The 15,513-nt window shown below is 47.4% G+C and overlaps 2 protein-coding genes across 2 annotated transcripts; both read left to right on the forward strand.

Annotated features, from left to right (window-relative positions):
• The first annotated feature begins 1,492 nt into the window (after positions 1–1,492).
• Positions 1,493–5,606, forward strand: LOC125545038 (protein RICE SALT SENSITIVE 3). Its single transcript, XM_048708885.2, has 7 exons — positions 1,493–2,019; positions 2,191–2,241; positions 2,352–2,480; positions 3,590–3,695; positions 4,066–4,107; positions 4,215–4,271; positions 4,423–5,606. Exons 1-7 carry the CDS (start codon positions 1,865–1,867, stop codon positions 5,230–5,232), a joined length of 1,350 nt encoding a protein of 449 aa, XP_048564842.1. The 5' UTR covers positions 1,493–1,864; the 3' UTR covers positions 5,233–5,606.
• Positions 5,607–8,224: 2,618 nt separating this feature from the next.
• CEST (death domain associated protein) lies at positions 8,225–14,588 on the forward strand. The gene is made up of 6 exons (XM_048708886.2): positions 8,225–8,680; positions 8,777–8,821; positions 9,067–9,180; positions 13,632–13,718; positions 14,006–14,179; positions 14,317–14,588. Exons 1-6 carry the CDS (start codon positions 8,297–8,299, stop codon positions 14,404–14,406), a joined length of 894 nt encoding a protein of 297 aa, XP_048564843.1. The 5' UTR covers positions 8,225–8,296; the 3' UTR covers positions 14,407–14,588.
• Positions 14,589–15,513: the final 925 nt, after the last annotated feature.

Consider the following 15,513-nt stretch of genomic DNA (forward strand, 5'->3'; position numbering starts at 1 on the left):
TGAGATATGATAAGTTATTACAATGCCATGATTAAGTTTCCAAAGTAACAAAAATACATAAGTGACTGTCATATCAAACAAACTGTTGCATCATATCAAACATACGTGAACATCCATAGCAGAAAACTTAATTGGCATCTAACCTGGACTGGGCAGCCATAGAAATGCCTTCTTGTTACAATGCCTTCAAATGCAACACGCTTAATAGGCCTCATTCGGTGCAGAATGCACTTGAGTTGAGCAAGCTCAAGTTGGCCACAGAAAAGGGGCTCGACAATGGTGTCTGGTTCCTCCTGCAACCAAAATAACCAAAAGAACACTGGTTTCAATCTGCACTCAATACCACAATCAACTTGCACTGTTCATTAACCCTGAACACTCAAAAATTCCCAAATCAGCATGAACCCTAACACTGTACAAGCATGTACCCTAGGTTAGCTCAATCCTACAATCAAACCCCACCCTAACTAATCAAGAACAATATCACAGAGACAACAACAACAACAACAACAACAACAACAACAACACTACACTCAGTAAGATCCATGGCTGTAGCCTAGGCCTATCAGCACCTAACCCTAACTCTAACCCTAGGTGGCAAAGAAAAACTTACCATAAGTCCCATGTCCATGCTGACGACCTCACACTCCTTCTCGGAGCCCGTTTCCTCGTTTTTCCAGGAAGGCATGGTGGCAAGGAGGTCGACAGCGACCGACCTCGAAGACGGCGAGCGGCGGCGAGCTCGTATTGGAGTAGGGGAGTGAGCGAGCAGGGTGCGCCCGACCGACGGAGGAGTATTTACCCTGGTTCCGATCGGACCGGTCGGGCTAACGGCCGTCAACGGCTGCGCCGTGAGCGCGCGTGGCCAGGTGGCCTGACTGGTGGGGCCAACACGTCAGAAAAACGGTTAAAATGCTAGTCTCTGGTGTTTTGTGTTTTTTAAAACAGTCGACCGCTCGTTTGATAGTTTTCTGAGAAAAATTAAAAGTGGTAGTTTTTTGGAACCCTAACCTGTAAACTAGTAGTTCTATACTATTTACTCCTTGTTTCAAGACATGTTAAAAAATGTTAAAGAGTTTCATAGAATTTCTCCGAGTTAGCACTTTCCCTGCTTCTTCAATTAAAAAGAGCTACGTAGCACTTTCCCTGCCTTCTTCAATTGAAAAAAAAGCTAGCATTTCCCTACAATTTTTTGCAATACATTTCTAATAACAATTGAAACAAAAGAAGTGCAAATTCCAAATTTCGCGATGATGCCGGGGAAGAAACAAAGCTTCCTCGGTCGTCCAAGTTTGCCAAACCGAGGTCCATGCCTCCATGGAACGGTAGTACGGGGGAGAGGGGAAAATAAAGCCGGGCATAGAAGGGCATGGGGGACCCGGCAGAGCCGCTTTTACTTTTGGCTGCCATCTTCTGGGCCGCCAACGCAGGGAAGGAAGAAAACATAGGGTGCCGTGTGCGACCGCAGCGGCTGGCCTGGCCTTGCCTGGCTACCCCCTCAGCCTCAGAGCAGAGCGCCTTTCGGTTTACCCTCGCCCCCTGCCCAAGTTAAAAACAGCAATTAGAGAGAGACAGGCCAAGGACTGCGAGACAGACCCAGCCCCTCTCTGCGTGTGTGAGAGAGACAGAGAGAGGTAGAGGAGTAGCACGCTGGGCGAAGCTACCAGCCCGCCCGCCCGCAGTCCCTCTCTCTCTCCCACGGGGAGAAAAAACCCAAGAAGCGATCAAAAAGAGCCTCGGCCGGGTAGCTTGCTAGAAGGCGCGCCCTACCACCCCCTAGCCTAGCCCCCCGAGCTCCGAGCTCCACCACAAGGGTTTTTACGACGCCCGCCTTACGGGTAAGGGAGGGGGAGGAGGGGGGAAAATGGTGGGCTCGGGCGCGGCAGGAGGGGGAGGCGGAGGGGATCATGCGCGGAGCAAAGAGGCCGCGGGGATGATGGCGCTGCACGAGGCGCTCCGCAACGTCTGCCTCAACTCGGACTGGACTTACTCCGTCTTCTGGACCATCCGCCCTCGCCCGTATGTGCCTCCCCTCTCCCCCCACGACCACCTCCCTCGCTCGCCGCTCCTGCTTGTTATTATTGTTAGCCTCCCCGCCGCCGTCAGTCCATCATGCAGCGCAGCGGCTGGCCATTGATTTGATTGATTGACGCCTAATCCTGTGTGTTGATTGATTCCTCCTGCTGCCAGGCGGTGCCGCGGCGGCAACGGGTGCAAGGTCGGCGACGACAACGGCAGCCTGTGAGTGCACTCTCTTCTTACTGCTGTTAGACTTGTTGATTGGTACAGCATATGTGTGAGGACCGATCGGGCCGGCGTTGATGTTGTGGTGCGCGCGCGTGTGTATGCAGGATGCTGATGTGGGAGGACGGGTTCTGCCGGCCGCGGATGGCGGAGTGCCTGGAGGAGATGGAGGGCGAGGACCCGGTGCGCAAGGCCTTCAGCAAGATGTCCATCCAGCTCTACAACTACGGAGAAGGGTGGGTACTGGGTAGGTGCAGTCGTGTGCAGTTTTCCCCCACGGTCCGGCCCGGTCGTCGCTCGCAGCCTCTACCCACACCTAGCAGTCCCCTCCCCTAGCCACCATTCATATCCATACCACCACCTCCAATTAAGCCCCGCGTGTTTTCGTGCAAGTTCCCGTCACGTCCCCTGTTCTCCGATTAGGACCCGCTCGAGGCTGTGCGCCATTGATGCCCCACAGTTCCTCCGCCAGCGACGACGCGCGCAAGTCCAACCCCCAGCCCGAGCGAGGAGGGTGGTGAGAGACAAAGAAGGGCAGGAGGAGGAAAGGGGGAGGAGGGGATGGGATGGGTGCGTGCGCTTTCATCTTTTCACTTTGTTCTGTATCTACCCCGCCCAGGGCCAGCTTTTGGGGCTTGTTAATTCGCGCGGCACTGACACGGCGGTACCATCACGCCTAATTAATCTCTGGGCTCTGGGTTTGTGGTTGGGTTTGGTCTGACCGCGCGTGGGAGGAGACTGTGATTATGCCGGGACGGGAGCGGGAGGGTGGGTAAAACGGGCGCGTAGGATTGAATAACGGGTGTTCCCCATTCAAGTCAGTCAGTCGTGCGTGTCTTTTGGGCGAGGCGAGGACCAAGGACGGGCGCCGTCACGTGCGGCACGTGAGCTGGAGTGGGGCGGTGCCTCGTTCCGCATAAACAAACCCCCGCGCGTCAGTGGGTTAATTGCGAGGTTCATCTCCGATTAACAACGCCCTCACGCTACACGCACACGCAAACCCTACACAACACAGTAGTGTGAGTTTGGGACTTGTGGAAGTTGCTACTAGTAGTAAAAACATAGGTTTCAAAAGCATGACAGAACTTTGATTCTCTCCTCAGCCATTGAAATGTTTCACTAATTAAGCAGTGTGAATTTGTGCTCTTTTTCACTGATTCAATGAAGTAGTTAAAATGCTTGTAGAGAATGATAGACTGGGGAGAGGAGAGAGTTCTCCGGGGGTTGTGTTTGTGTGTGTGTGTGCGCGCGTTATTGGTGGTCTCTCTCACTTTTGTTCTACTGAGCTTTTGAGCATGATTTGCCAAGTCGGTTTTGATTTGATTTGGACGCCGTTGGGTTGCAGGCTGATGGGAAAGGTGGCGTCTGATAAGTGTCACAAATGGGTCTTCAAGGAACCTTCTGAATGCGAGCCCAACATCGCCAACTACTGGCAGAGCTCTTTTGATGCCGTATGTACCATCATCAACCCTGCCCCCACCCCACCCCCTTCCCTTCTTTCTCTTTCTTTCCGCAGTCCCTCCCCGCTTTGGGGGAGACCCCTGCTTAGCAGTACACCACATTACTGCTCACGCAGTGGTAGGTTTCCTTCAAGTTTTTACTCACTCCATGGAGAAAAAAATATAAAGAGATCGATGGAGAGACATCTCAAGCTTTGAATCAAATCAAATCTGCTCCACCAAAGAACAAAAATCTGCTCCCAAAAAGAAGAGAAGAATTGGATGCTAGGCTATCAGCAAGAACAAACGCCGCGATCGCAGTCACGGCAAGCCTTTATTCCACTGCACTTACTCAAATCCCTCTCGGCTTTTCCTTTTGCAGCTTCCTACGGAATGGACTGACCAGTTCGCCTCAGGCATCCAGGCAATGCCCCACCCTCGTCTCCACCGTTCATCTTTAATTCACTTCCTCTTCTTAGCTGTGTAAGATTAATTAGTTTTCATAAACTTACTATTACGTTTGATTTGCAGACCATCGCCGTGATTCAAGCCGGCCATGGCCTGCTGCAGCTGGGCTCCTGCAAGATCGTAAGTGCAGCACACCCTCGCAAATTTCAAACCTTTTGCCCTTTACTACATGCATCATTTTGTCGTTTTGGCCGTCAAGCAAGCACGCCGACGTTGACGTGCCAGCCAACGCTCACTAAGCGATTGTGTGCCACTGTGCGCGCGCATGCAGATACCGGAGGACCTGCACTTCGTGCTGCGGATGCGACACATGTTCGAGTCACTGGGCTACCAGTCGGGCTTCTTCCTGTCGCAGCTCTTCTCCTCCTCCCGGGGCGCCTCCTCCGCGCCCTCCTTCCCGCTCAAGCAGCCGCCGCCGGCGCGCCCGCCCCCGCAGCTCTTCAACTGGCCGGGCCAGCCGCAGCTCCCCCACGCCGCCGCGTCGCCCCTCTTCCCGCCGGGGCCGGCCGCGTTCCACCCGTCCGCGCGCTCGTCCATGCCGCATTACCCGGGCGGCAAGGACGAGAGCCACATGTACCACCTCGCGCCGTCGCAGCATGGCAAGCCGCCGCACATGGACGAACACCAGCACCAGCACCAGCAGCAGATGGGGCCCGGGGAGGCGCCCGACGGCGACCTCAAGTGGCCCAACGGGCTGTCATTCTTCACCGCGCTCACCGGGCGCTCAGATGACTCGAAGCTTTTGTACGGCGGCCCCGGCGGAGGAGGAGGCGGCGCAGACGACGGGAAGCCAGCGCAGGACGCGCAGACAGGGCACGGCGGCGCGGAGAACGTGGAGGAGTACCTGAGCCTGGAGAGCCACTCGAACAAGGCGAGGAGGATGGAGAGCACCCAGAGCGCCAAGTTCAAGAGGAGCTTCACGTTGCCGGCGAGGATGAGCTCGTCCAACTCGCCGTCCCCGTCGGTGTCAGCCTCGACGGGGCCGGCGCCGTCGCAGCAGCAGCAGCAGCAAGGGATGGAGTACCGAGCGCAGCACGAGGGCAGCGTCTACTCAGACCTCATGGAGACGTTCTTGGAGTAGCAACGCATGCATGCGTCGACGGGCGATCGATCATCCTTACGACGACAAGCGTACGGACTCTATGTTTTCTTGTTCCCACTTTTTGTTTTGTTCCAACCAAGCTGTGTTCAAGCTCTTTTAGCGCCAGGTTTTGGAGTCTGCTTCGGCTTAATTAGATCATGTAAACTTTCTTTTTTCACATTCTAGCTTCGTACGTGTCTCGATCGATCTAGTCGTGGTAGCTAGCTAGCTCGTAGTGCAAGAACTGATGCATGCATGCATGCAGAGATGGGCATGAGTTTGCTTCCATGATGGATGGCAAGCTATATGGTGCAATGATGGTGATGTACAATGATATGCAACACCCAATAATACGCTCTTTTTTCCTTCCGAAAGCCCGCTTGCTGCACTGTTGCCTACTTATGGCGCGCGCAGGCCGCCTTTTGTTGGAATTAGACTGTTTTCTGGTCGTGCCTGCTAGTGTACATATTGCATGCACAGTAGGAGTACAACAATCTCATTCACCAGGTAGTCCTCTGAAACTCAACCGTGCTGGATTATTTCAGTTCTTTTGCGTGATGCATGGCATTCCATCCTTGCTTTGCTTGCTTGCTGAAATGTCGTTCCTGCATTTGTGCTGCACGTCGTGATACGTACGCTGCTACTGCCAGTGCGTGCCGACGATGTACTTGTACGATTACACGCTTGGCATCGGGGACCAGGGCGACGTACGACGTGCTACCTTCATGAGACGTCGAGTTCCACGAAATGATTAGGAAGAGGTTGGAGTTCGCAAGGAACTGGACAGGTAGTTTCTGAAAGGACAGGAGAAAGGGAGGAAAGGAGCTGGGACGCATGCTCTGCACGCGCCACGCGACACGGCCTCACAGAGTGAGAGTGGGAGTGAGAGTGCAAGCTATAGTACTTGATAGCCTCGTCTGCGTATGTTTGGCAGGCATCGCCTGCGAGCAGTTTTCCGGTTTCACGAAGGGAAGAAGCAAAAAAAAGAGCGCCAGATGTACACGAACCTCCCCCGCGTGTGCAGGTCCAAAACCAACTTGTAAATTTCTTTGGCGAATAGAATTAGCTCTGTCGCGGACTGAGCATAGTTCAGATGGTTTGATTCCCTTGTGTGGTAGACTTATGCCACTAGATTTAAGTCCTAGATTTTGTACCCGTGCTCGTATTTTTATGGATTTATTTCACTCTTTCCGGCAATGTTCGTTTTAGAAAGGACACATTTTCATTGATTATGAGGAGTCTATGATGACTTTTTTCGCCAATCTCAAGATGTTGTGCCAGTATCTTAGAGGTACTCATAGGAGTAAAGTGTGTGTGTGCAATCATATGAGTGACTGTATGAGAGCATATGCGATTGTACCGTTTAAAACATATTAGCTTTGTCCGTATTTAATTTTCAACCATTTGGTTTTCATATTGCCCCATAACACTAGGATGGTCTTCTTCCACCTTGATTTGCTGCTGAGCGGCATCCCGATAAGAATCTCCTTTAAAGATTGTTGGGATTATTACCCACTGGGTACTTAGAGTTATTAAAAAAATATACCAAAAGATCATTAATTGTAGAAAATAGATGAAGAGACGATATTTATTAACGAGGTTTACCATCATATCTACATCCCTAAGCCATGCTTACATGAACTTCTCAAATAAAGAAGCATGCACAGGTCAATGACAAATCCGCCGAGGCCATCAGAGGCATCTCGACCATTGCGTCACGATAGGTCCATAGACCCCTGCTATGGACACGTAGACCGTCACTTTCTTGATCTCTGGGTAGCTATCAACTTCGTCTATTCTCACGTGGTTCCTTTATATAACCGTATCAGATTACTCAAACAGTCATACCTATGTGTACTCCAAGTCTAACAGTATCCCTATACACATATTCAACTCATTTTTTTACAAGTGTTACCTCGCCAAGCTTGTTGTCAACCTCAAGAGCTCTCCTTCATCCTTCTCCATTCGCTTCACTACCGCTGACTTCTCCATGTCCTTGTTCCTTGATGTTTTTGAAATTATCGAAGACCAAAACAACACCAGTTTTGAATAGTCGTATGAGCATCTCTTGTCACAACAGACGAGAACCTAATATCGCAAGGCAAGATATCGAACCACTGCTTCATCACTATATTATCCACAAAAAGGACGAAGAGCACAAAGGAGTGAAGACAACCACAAATTGGCGTCACCGCCACATATGCGGCTGTCAAGTTAGGCTAAAGTGTCTGATGGAAATTTACCGTACTGATACAGGAGATCAATACACCAAGCATCAGCTATGTCAGCCATGACAAGCATGCCGTCATGACATGTGTAATGTGAGGTCTAATTTCAAAGCTCTCGTCAAGGGGAACAAAATGGTGCAAATGGTTTTGTAATTTGGATGCATGGTTCACAAGGTATTTTTGTTTAAAGAAATGGATCTCACAAAAAATACAACCCTTTCCTTACGTCTCAAACTAGTGAAGAACCCATCAAAACTTTTGTGATGGCAATAAGTGATACACATGCACCATGCCAGTTATCACCACAAGAGAAATTTGGACGTAAGCCTTTAACGTTTTTTAGGAGTAGTACTCCTTTAATAACTTGTTTCTAAAGCACATGACACATGTGGTAAGCAATCTAAACAATTCAAAAATAAATAAATAAAACTTGTTTTTAAGAGGGGCCCTTTGATGACTATATTTATTTGCACATTTAATAACTAGTGAATATATTTATTTTTGAGAAGAAATAACTTTTTTGAGGGGATTGAGAAGAAATAACTAGTTTTCTTTTAAGCTAAGAAGAAATAACTAGTTTTCTTTTAAGCTAAGAAGAAATAACTAGTGATTTTATTGCCAAGTTGTTCGGACCGAGACCCGAATGCCATTTTAGGCCCAGACAGCCCAGATCTTCTTATTCAGAACTACATTAAGCCGGCCCGCTAACTACAGTCCTGCTGCTCGGGGCCCGCCAGAAAATCAACACCGCGCGTCATGTCCCAAACCGTGCGGCCGCGAGGCGAGATGCCCCGACCCGAAAGAGATAAGCCGCCACCGCCGCTGGCCGGAGCCAAATGGCGCTGCTATCGCCACCCTCCGCCCCGCCCCTGCTCACGCCAGCTCGCCACCGCCTCGCCTCTCCCCATCTCCTCGCCATCCCGGCGTCACCGAGCTCTCTCCTCTCCCTCCCCCACCACCACCACAGCCTCCTCCTCCCCTGCGCTGCCAACGCCTGGCCGTCCCGTCGGCACCGTCGCCGCGGCGGCATAGCCGCGTCGCTCGGGCAGGAAGAACCTGGAGTCTCCGACGCCCCCATCACCTCCGAAGGGGAGTTCGGAGAGGGCGACTCCGAGCTGCCGATCAACTTCGATGCAGAGGCAGGCGCGGTCGCGGTTTCCGCCGAGCCGCCGGCGGACGCCAGCCTCGAGGACTTGGAGAACATACGCGAGATCAAAAGGGTCCGTCCGGCGTGTCTAGCCTCTTCTTTTTCTCCTGGGTTGCATTATCGGGATGAGTTCTTATTTACTTGGTATGTTGGTTGGATGTGATGTTAGGTGCTGGAGCTTCTTCAGAAGAACAGGGACATGACCTTCGGCGAGGTATGCATTTTTCTCCGTTTCTTAATTTTCTGTGGATACTGGTAGTGGAATTAAATGCGTCGATTGTTTCCTCTCAGTAGAAAAGCTACATTTTGTTTCAAGGGGTGTCCACTAGGCTTGGAGTTTGCATGCTGTTTTTGAGATCGCAGCTCTCGTTGGTCGTTGCTGAACCTTGGGAGTTTGCACGTTCGTATTTACCGACGAGAACTTAAGAGTATTATGTTTTGTTTGATGTTGCATCGCAGGTTAAGTTGACTATCATGATTGAGGACCCTAGAGATGTAGAAAGGAAGAGATTGCTAGGCATAGAGGATCCTGACGAACTTACCAGGGATGATTTAGCTGATGCTTTGGTTGAGGTAAATTACTCTTCCCTGGGATGTGCACCTCGCAGAAGTGTAAAATTTAACATTATTTTTTTCTTCTTTTTTGAATTTTTGCTCGCTGACCAACATTTCGTCCATCTGTAATGACCCGACAGATATTCATATATTTTGTTGTCTAGCTATGCTACATTTAAAATGCCACCTAAAAATGTTATGCTACCTCAACACTGCTATTGATTTAATATTCAAATGATAGTGCACAACTGTAGGCCTAGGCATGCCCTTTCCAGTTGTAACATAAGAAATTGTGTTCCCTAGTAAATATCTTATGTTTATTCCACTCTCTACCTGCTATGATACTATGATTAGTTATTTGCAACCAAATGCCCTGTCTCTTTGACCATATTTACAATTTGATACTTATCCCCTTATTAATTCTTATTTGGGAATTACTAACTTTCAAAAGTTGATAATTCATGTCTAATTTATATTGTGCATGGATCCACAAGTAAGCTGCTTGATAAATACTGGCATATGGTTTCTGTTCTCACCCTTAAAATTCAGACATGGCAATATAACATCTTTCTGGACGTTGAACAGCTTGTTATAATAGTTCTTTATGATGGGTCTCAACAAGAGGCCTCATTAGTAAAAGTTCTAATCTAACAGTGTCGGCATGCATAATTAACACTGTTAATGTTGCGAACCTTGATTCGCAACAGGATAACTACCGTTCTGAAGATACCCGATGACAAGGCTAGGGGGATTGGCTAGACATAGGTTGAGATGAGAGAATAACTTGACTGTTCTTTGTCTCCATACATAGATACATGAAACCCTTTTATAGTGAATGTCTTGGACCTTACCTCTTTCAATATGATTATTCTTATTTGACCTTTCCTTGTACAATTGAACTCTTTCCTAATCCTATTTTTTTGCTAAATAACTCCTCTTTTCTGTTTACTTTCTGCCGCATGTCCTTGACAAACACATGACCATCTCCTTCTGCGATATGATCACCCTGATCTTCTTGCTGATCAGCCGCAACCAAATTGCCACTGCCTTGATGCAACACACTAATGTAAACAACACTACACCCGTCCCAGACAAGTGGCTTGTCCTCAAGGTTGCGGCTACTGGCACGTTCTTGCTATTGTTCTGTACTTCTTGGATTGCCTGTATGAACCTGGGTGATGCCCACTGTTGAAACGTTGGTGGTTTCATCAGGTGCGTCAAGTAAAAGCATATCTGCAAATTAGAGTTTTGCGTGAATTGCCTTGCTGGTAGTGCCTTCTGCTGTACCATAGCTACTGCTTTTATCACTTCCATCCTGCTGCGCACATCGAAGTAAACTCATGGCACTTAAAAGATTGAGGTATGCTAGGCAAATAAATTGAGCAAGAAATCCGCACGACTGGTCTTGTATTGCAGTTTAACACATAACCTTTTCTTACAGCTCCTGTATATAGTCTTGTGTTCATATAGAAGTTGAATTCTCCCTCCTATGTTTGGACTCCTTGTATGCAACTTAACCTTTCCAATTCAGTCTCCCCGATGCAGACGGGTTGCAAGTAAACAAGCCAAACAACAACAGGGAAATAGCACAATCCGGTTAACTTTTTGTTGATGGCCTTTTGTTTTTCCAATCAGACTTGAGAACCGACTCAACTTCTCTACTTTCATCTGTGCACCGTGAGCCAAACTCTTTGTGGCCCAATCCATCTCCTTGCTCCCATGCAAATCCATGCTGAAGTACACCTGCTGATATGCCACTGGCTGGTCTATGCTCACAATCTTATGCATTGGTATCAGCACGATCAGATTCATGGGGAAAATTGTCCTGCTCTATACCAACTGTTTGTTTGACTGTTCTCAGCTGCGTGACCACCGCTGCCCCCAGTTTCATGCATGCACTGAAACCTGCGCAGGCAGTTTCATCTTTATTCTGGACATGGACCATGGTTTTCGAGTCGCGTGACTAGTCGTCGACTAGTTGATGAGTCACAAAAAAATGTTGACTCAACTTAGTGTTGACTCATGACTCGAGTCGCGACTAGTTGCAACTGCAGGCTCGACTTTTTCCGAGTCGCTACCCCAGAACGACTCATTGACTCGAAAACCATGACATGGACTTGATGGATCCTAGTTGTGCCACATGGAACTTCATCTCCTAACTCATTTGAACATGTTATCCTTCTCCAAGACATGCGTGTGGACCATGACTTTGGGACAATGACATGCGTGCAAGTTGCAACACATGCACATCTGGTTGAATGTTCTCCTGCTGCTGGGGGGGACTGAATATCATGGCCATCATGGGTCAAATAGTCTGCTTTACCTCTGTGCTCATCGCTGCAGCTTGCTCTTTAAGTGACACAGCGTGCTCTTTAAGTGATGGCACTTACAACTCCTCCAGTACCGATGGCAGGGGAGGCGTCTGCACAACAGCTGCTTCTTGTTGAGCGGTTGCTGCTACTGCTTGTGGTGTTGCCCCTGCCAACTTTGTTACACCTAATGTGCTCAACGACACAGAGTAACTTGATACCAAGTTGACAGCAGCCATGACAAATGTTGTAACCTTGTAGAGTAAGCTCGTGTTGCGTCGTGCTATAAACCATATTTGACGAAGGCCATGATTGGCGACTTTCCTTGATCAATGGTTTGTACTCTTCCATAAGGAGCAGAGACAGGAGCAGAGACTCGATGAAGCACAGTTATCATGATAGGGTAGGGAATATGATGAATCATGACACTGTGTATCCTTTGTGACATTTTCTTGGCAGCAAAATCAAAACCCATGGTAGATGGCTCTGATATCAAATGCCGCGAACCTTGATTCACAACGGATAACTGCCGTGCTGAAGATAGCCAGCTGGCATGACTACGAGGGATTGGGTTAGACATGGGTTGAGATGAGAGAATAACTCGAGTCTCCCAAACATATATACATGACATCCTTATATAATGGATGCCTAGGACCTTGATATCTCTTAATACAATTAGACTTATTAGACCTTTCCTTATACAATTAACATCGTCCAAATCCTATACTTACATAAAGGACTCTCCTCCTTTCTGTTTACTTGCTACCACAAAACCTTGGCAAACACATGACCATCTGCTGCTGCAATACAACCACGCTGATTTTCTAGCTGACCCGACGGCGGCAACCCAATTGCCACTGCCTTGATGTAATGTACTAACATCCACAACCGATAACCAGCTACCTTCATAACGCATTTTTTTTCTTTCAAAAGGAGGATTTCCCCCGGCCTCTGCATCACATGGTGCACACAGCCATTTTATTAGTCAAAGATCCGAGTACCGAACAAAGTCTCAAATAATCCTGGAACAACGCTTAAAAAAAGCTACCACAACCGGCAAAAATAGGGTAAGATGACTAAACACCTATCCTATTGTTGGACCGCCATCCAATTTGGTTGTAAGTATCCCATGCGACCGTCTCCCAGTGGTTGCACCTAATATCCATAAGCTCCCTGTGGTCTGCATGGCTAAGTAACGACCACGTACAGATCCAAGCAGACACCCTGAATTTGACCTGCAAAAAATTTGTGACTGTTTGTCTGTTATAATGGCGACATCATTTCGACAGTTCCATATGACCCAAAGTAATTCACACACTCCTACTCGAATATGTGCACCTATCTTAGGCTCTACCCCATTTAACCATGTCCCAAATAGGCTAGATAGAGTGCTGGGATGAGAAACATTAAAGGATGCATGGACGGTATGGCATAATAACTTGGCTAGTGGGCATTTGAGAAAAAGATGTTCTATTGATTCATCATGGTCACAAAAACAACACCATTTACTTCCCTCCCAACTACGCTTTGCCAGGTTATCCTTCGTCAAAAGTACCCCTTATGCACGAACCACATAAAGACCTTTATTTTTAACGGCACCTTGACTTTCCAGATATGAAGTGACCTTGGGATAGGACCGGTGTTTATCAAGTCTGTATACATGGACTTAACCGAGAATACACCTGTCATGGATAACCTCCAATGCAAGGTGTCTGGCGCATCAGAGAAGTTAATCTCCATCAACCTGCGCACGAGATGCAACCATCTATCCCATTCCCATCGACCCCCCACCAGCACTCGCCTGAACTGAATATTGAGCGGAACGGAACTTAGCACTGTACTAACGAATACTTCTTTCCGTTGTTTAATGTTATACAGAGAGGGATACTGTAAGCCTAGTGGCGTGTCTCCCAGCCAAGTGTCTTCCCAAAATCTAGTACTATTTCCATTCCCAACTATGAAGTTACTCCTGTTAAAGGAAGCTGCCTTTGTCCTCATTAGCCTCTTCCAAAATGGAGAATCAGTCGGCTTTGCCGTGACTTGTGCCAAAGTTGAATATGAATATGAATTGCATTTTAATGCCATCTAAGATGAAGGATAACGTTTATATTACCCTGCAAATAGATCAGACACTGATATGCCTTGCCTGCTTATATATAGGTTAATGAAGGACGAATTCCAGAGAATCGTGACACTCTTAGGTTGCTTGCCAAGGAGATGGCAGAATGGCCCGATGTTGATGTAAAGGTAATACTGATAATACAATTTCTACTTCCTAGCAATGGTTACCACAATTTTTTTCCTGTGATTACCATGGCTGTAGTTTTTGTGTATTAAAATCCTCGTTGATTTGACCGATAGCACTTGTTTTATTCAGTTTATGTAGTTATGTAGTTTGGTCGGCTTTCACTGTTTTCTGAGTATTACGGGGCCAGTTCCACAGTTATGCTTTTTACTTATTTTGCATGTATTTCTGTACAAAATCTGAACAGAACCGTGTTTTAACCTGACTTTCATTTTAATTATCTGTGCAGATAGAAAGTCAAAAGGGCAAGGGCTTCTTTGGCAGATCTGTCTATGCAAAGGCCACAGATACTGGCATTGATCCTGTGGCAGCTGCTAAAAGACTTAACATCGACTGGGATTCTGCTGCTGATATAGATGAAGGAGAGGATGAGGATGAAGAAGATGAAGTTCCTTCAGCAGTGGTAAGATGTTGTCTTCAACATATTCCATAAATTTGTTGTGGATGTAAAACAGTTGAACACATTTCATTTAATTGTGTATGGCTTGATTTTGCTTTATCATCACTTTCAGCCATATATAATTTTATTCTTCTCTGCAGGGATATGGTGCTCTGTATCTGTTGACAGCTTTTCCTGTCATTATTGGAATATCAGTTGTGCTGATCCTTTTCTACAACTCTCTACAGTAGCATCTGCTCACCTTTGTTTCTGGAGAAGATGCCGCCTTTTTCTTGTAAAGCCGAGTTACAACGCTGCTGAATGAGCACCCCTTTCTTAGTCTCATATAGTAAAATAGTTTCTGCAATGGTATGACAACATTGTAAAGCCCTGAGGTTGTACACTACACGAAAAAGGAAAAGGTCTTGAAGTATTGGCTTTTTCTAGGAAACTGAAAGATGATTATTCTGCGGTTTTCTTTACGTTCCAGTCTCTGTGCCATATCTCCCTGTGAAGCCACAAGGGCTGCAAGCCACCCATTGCTCAACATTTCTGTGGGTTTGTATGGCGGCTCTCTCGCTTACCTGTTTCTTATGCTTACTTCTGGTCTACTATTGGTTTCTGGCGTCCATGAGACCGTAATGTAAGTACGTTAAACTGCTACGGTATGCTGTACATGTAGATATGCTCTCCTTTAAATAAATGTATATGTTGTGATTTTCTATGGTGAAAAGGCTGCACCGGCAAAGCTTTTCTTGAAGAGCGTATTTGAATCCTGGAAACTTTCTTCTCGCAGAAATACACCAATTTTTGTCAATTTTGATAACAAGTATTTTTGGACGGAAGGAGTAGATGATTTCTACTCACTTTACCGGAGCAGTTAACAGTATCTACTGACATTTTTAAGATCGACAATTGTATTTTCCAAATGTTCGTATCTTGGGAATAGATCCGAACGGAACTCCCGCGATTTTCTCCCTTGCTAAATAGATCAGTAACTGCCTTTTTTCCGCTCCAAACAAACCCTCCGCTGTTAGTCCCGCGATTTTCTCCCTTTTAGCATCATTACCGAATGAATCCCGCGTCGTTCGTTTTGATCAGGCGCTCGATCTGATCCGACGGAAAGAGACGGAGGCTGAGCTGCCGTTTCTCTGTAAGGCGTGGAGAAAAGTTGAAGCACGAGGGATTCGAGCACGTGACCTGCTGCTTGAGTGATCCAGGAGACAACCACTTGAGCTAGTTTAATCTGGGGATTAGTAAATCGATAGTAGGTAACTTTTTTAATGTGAGTAGGGAAAAACAAATGATAATGGCCAATCCATCGAACGTTTGGCCCGACAACCAAGCAACTTAGCCTT

This window comes from Triticum urartu, chromosome 3A, assembly GCF_056163025.1.
Source record: "Triticum urartu cultivar PI428250 chromosome 3A, HENAU_Tu73, whole genome shotgun sequence".
Lineage (NCBI taxonomy): Eukaryota > Viridiplantae > Streptophyta > Magnoliopsida > Poales > Poaceae > Triticum > Triticum urartu.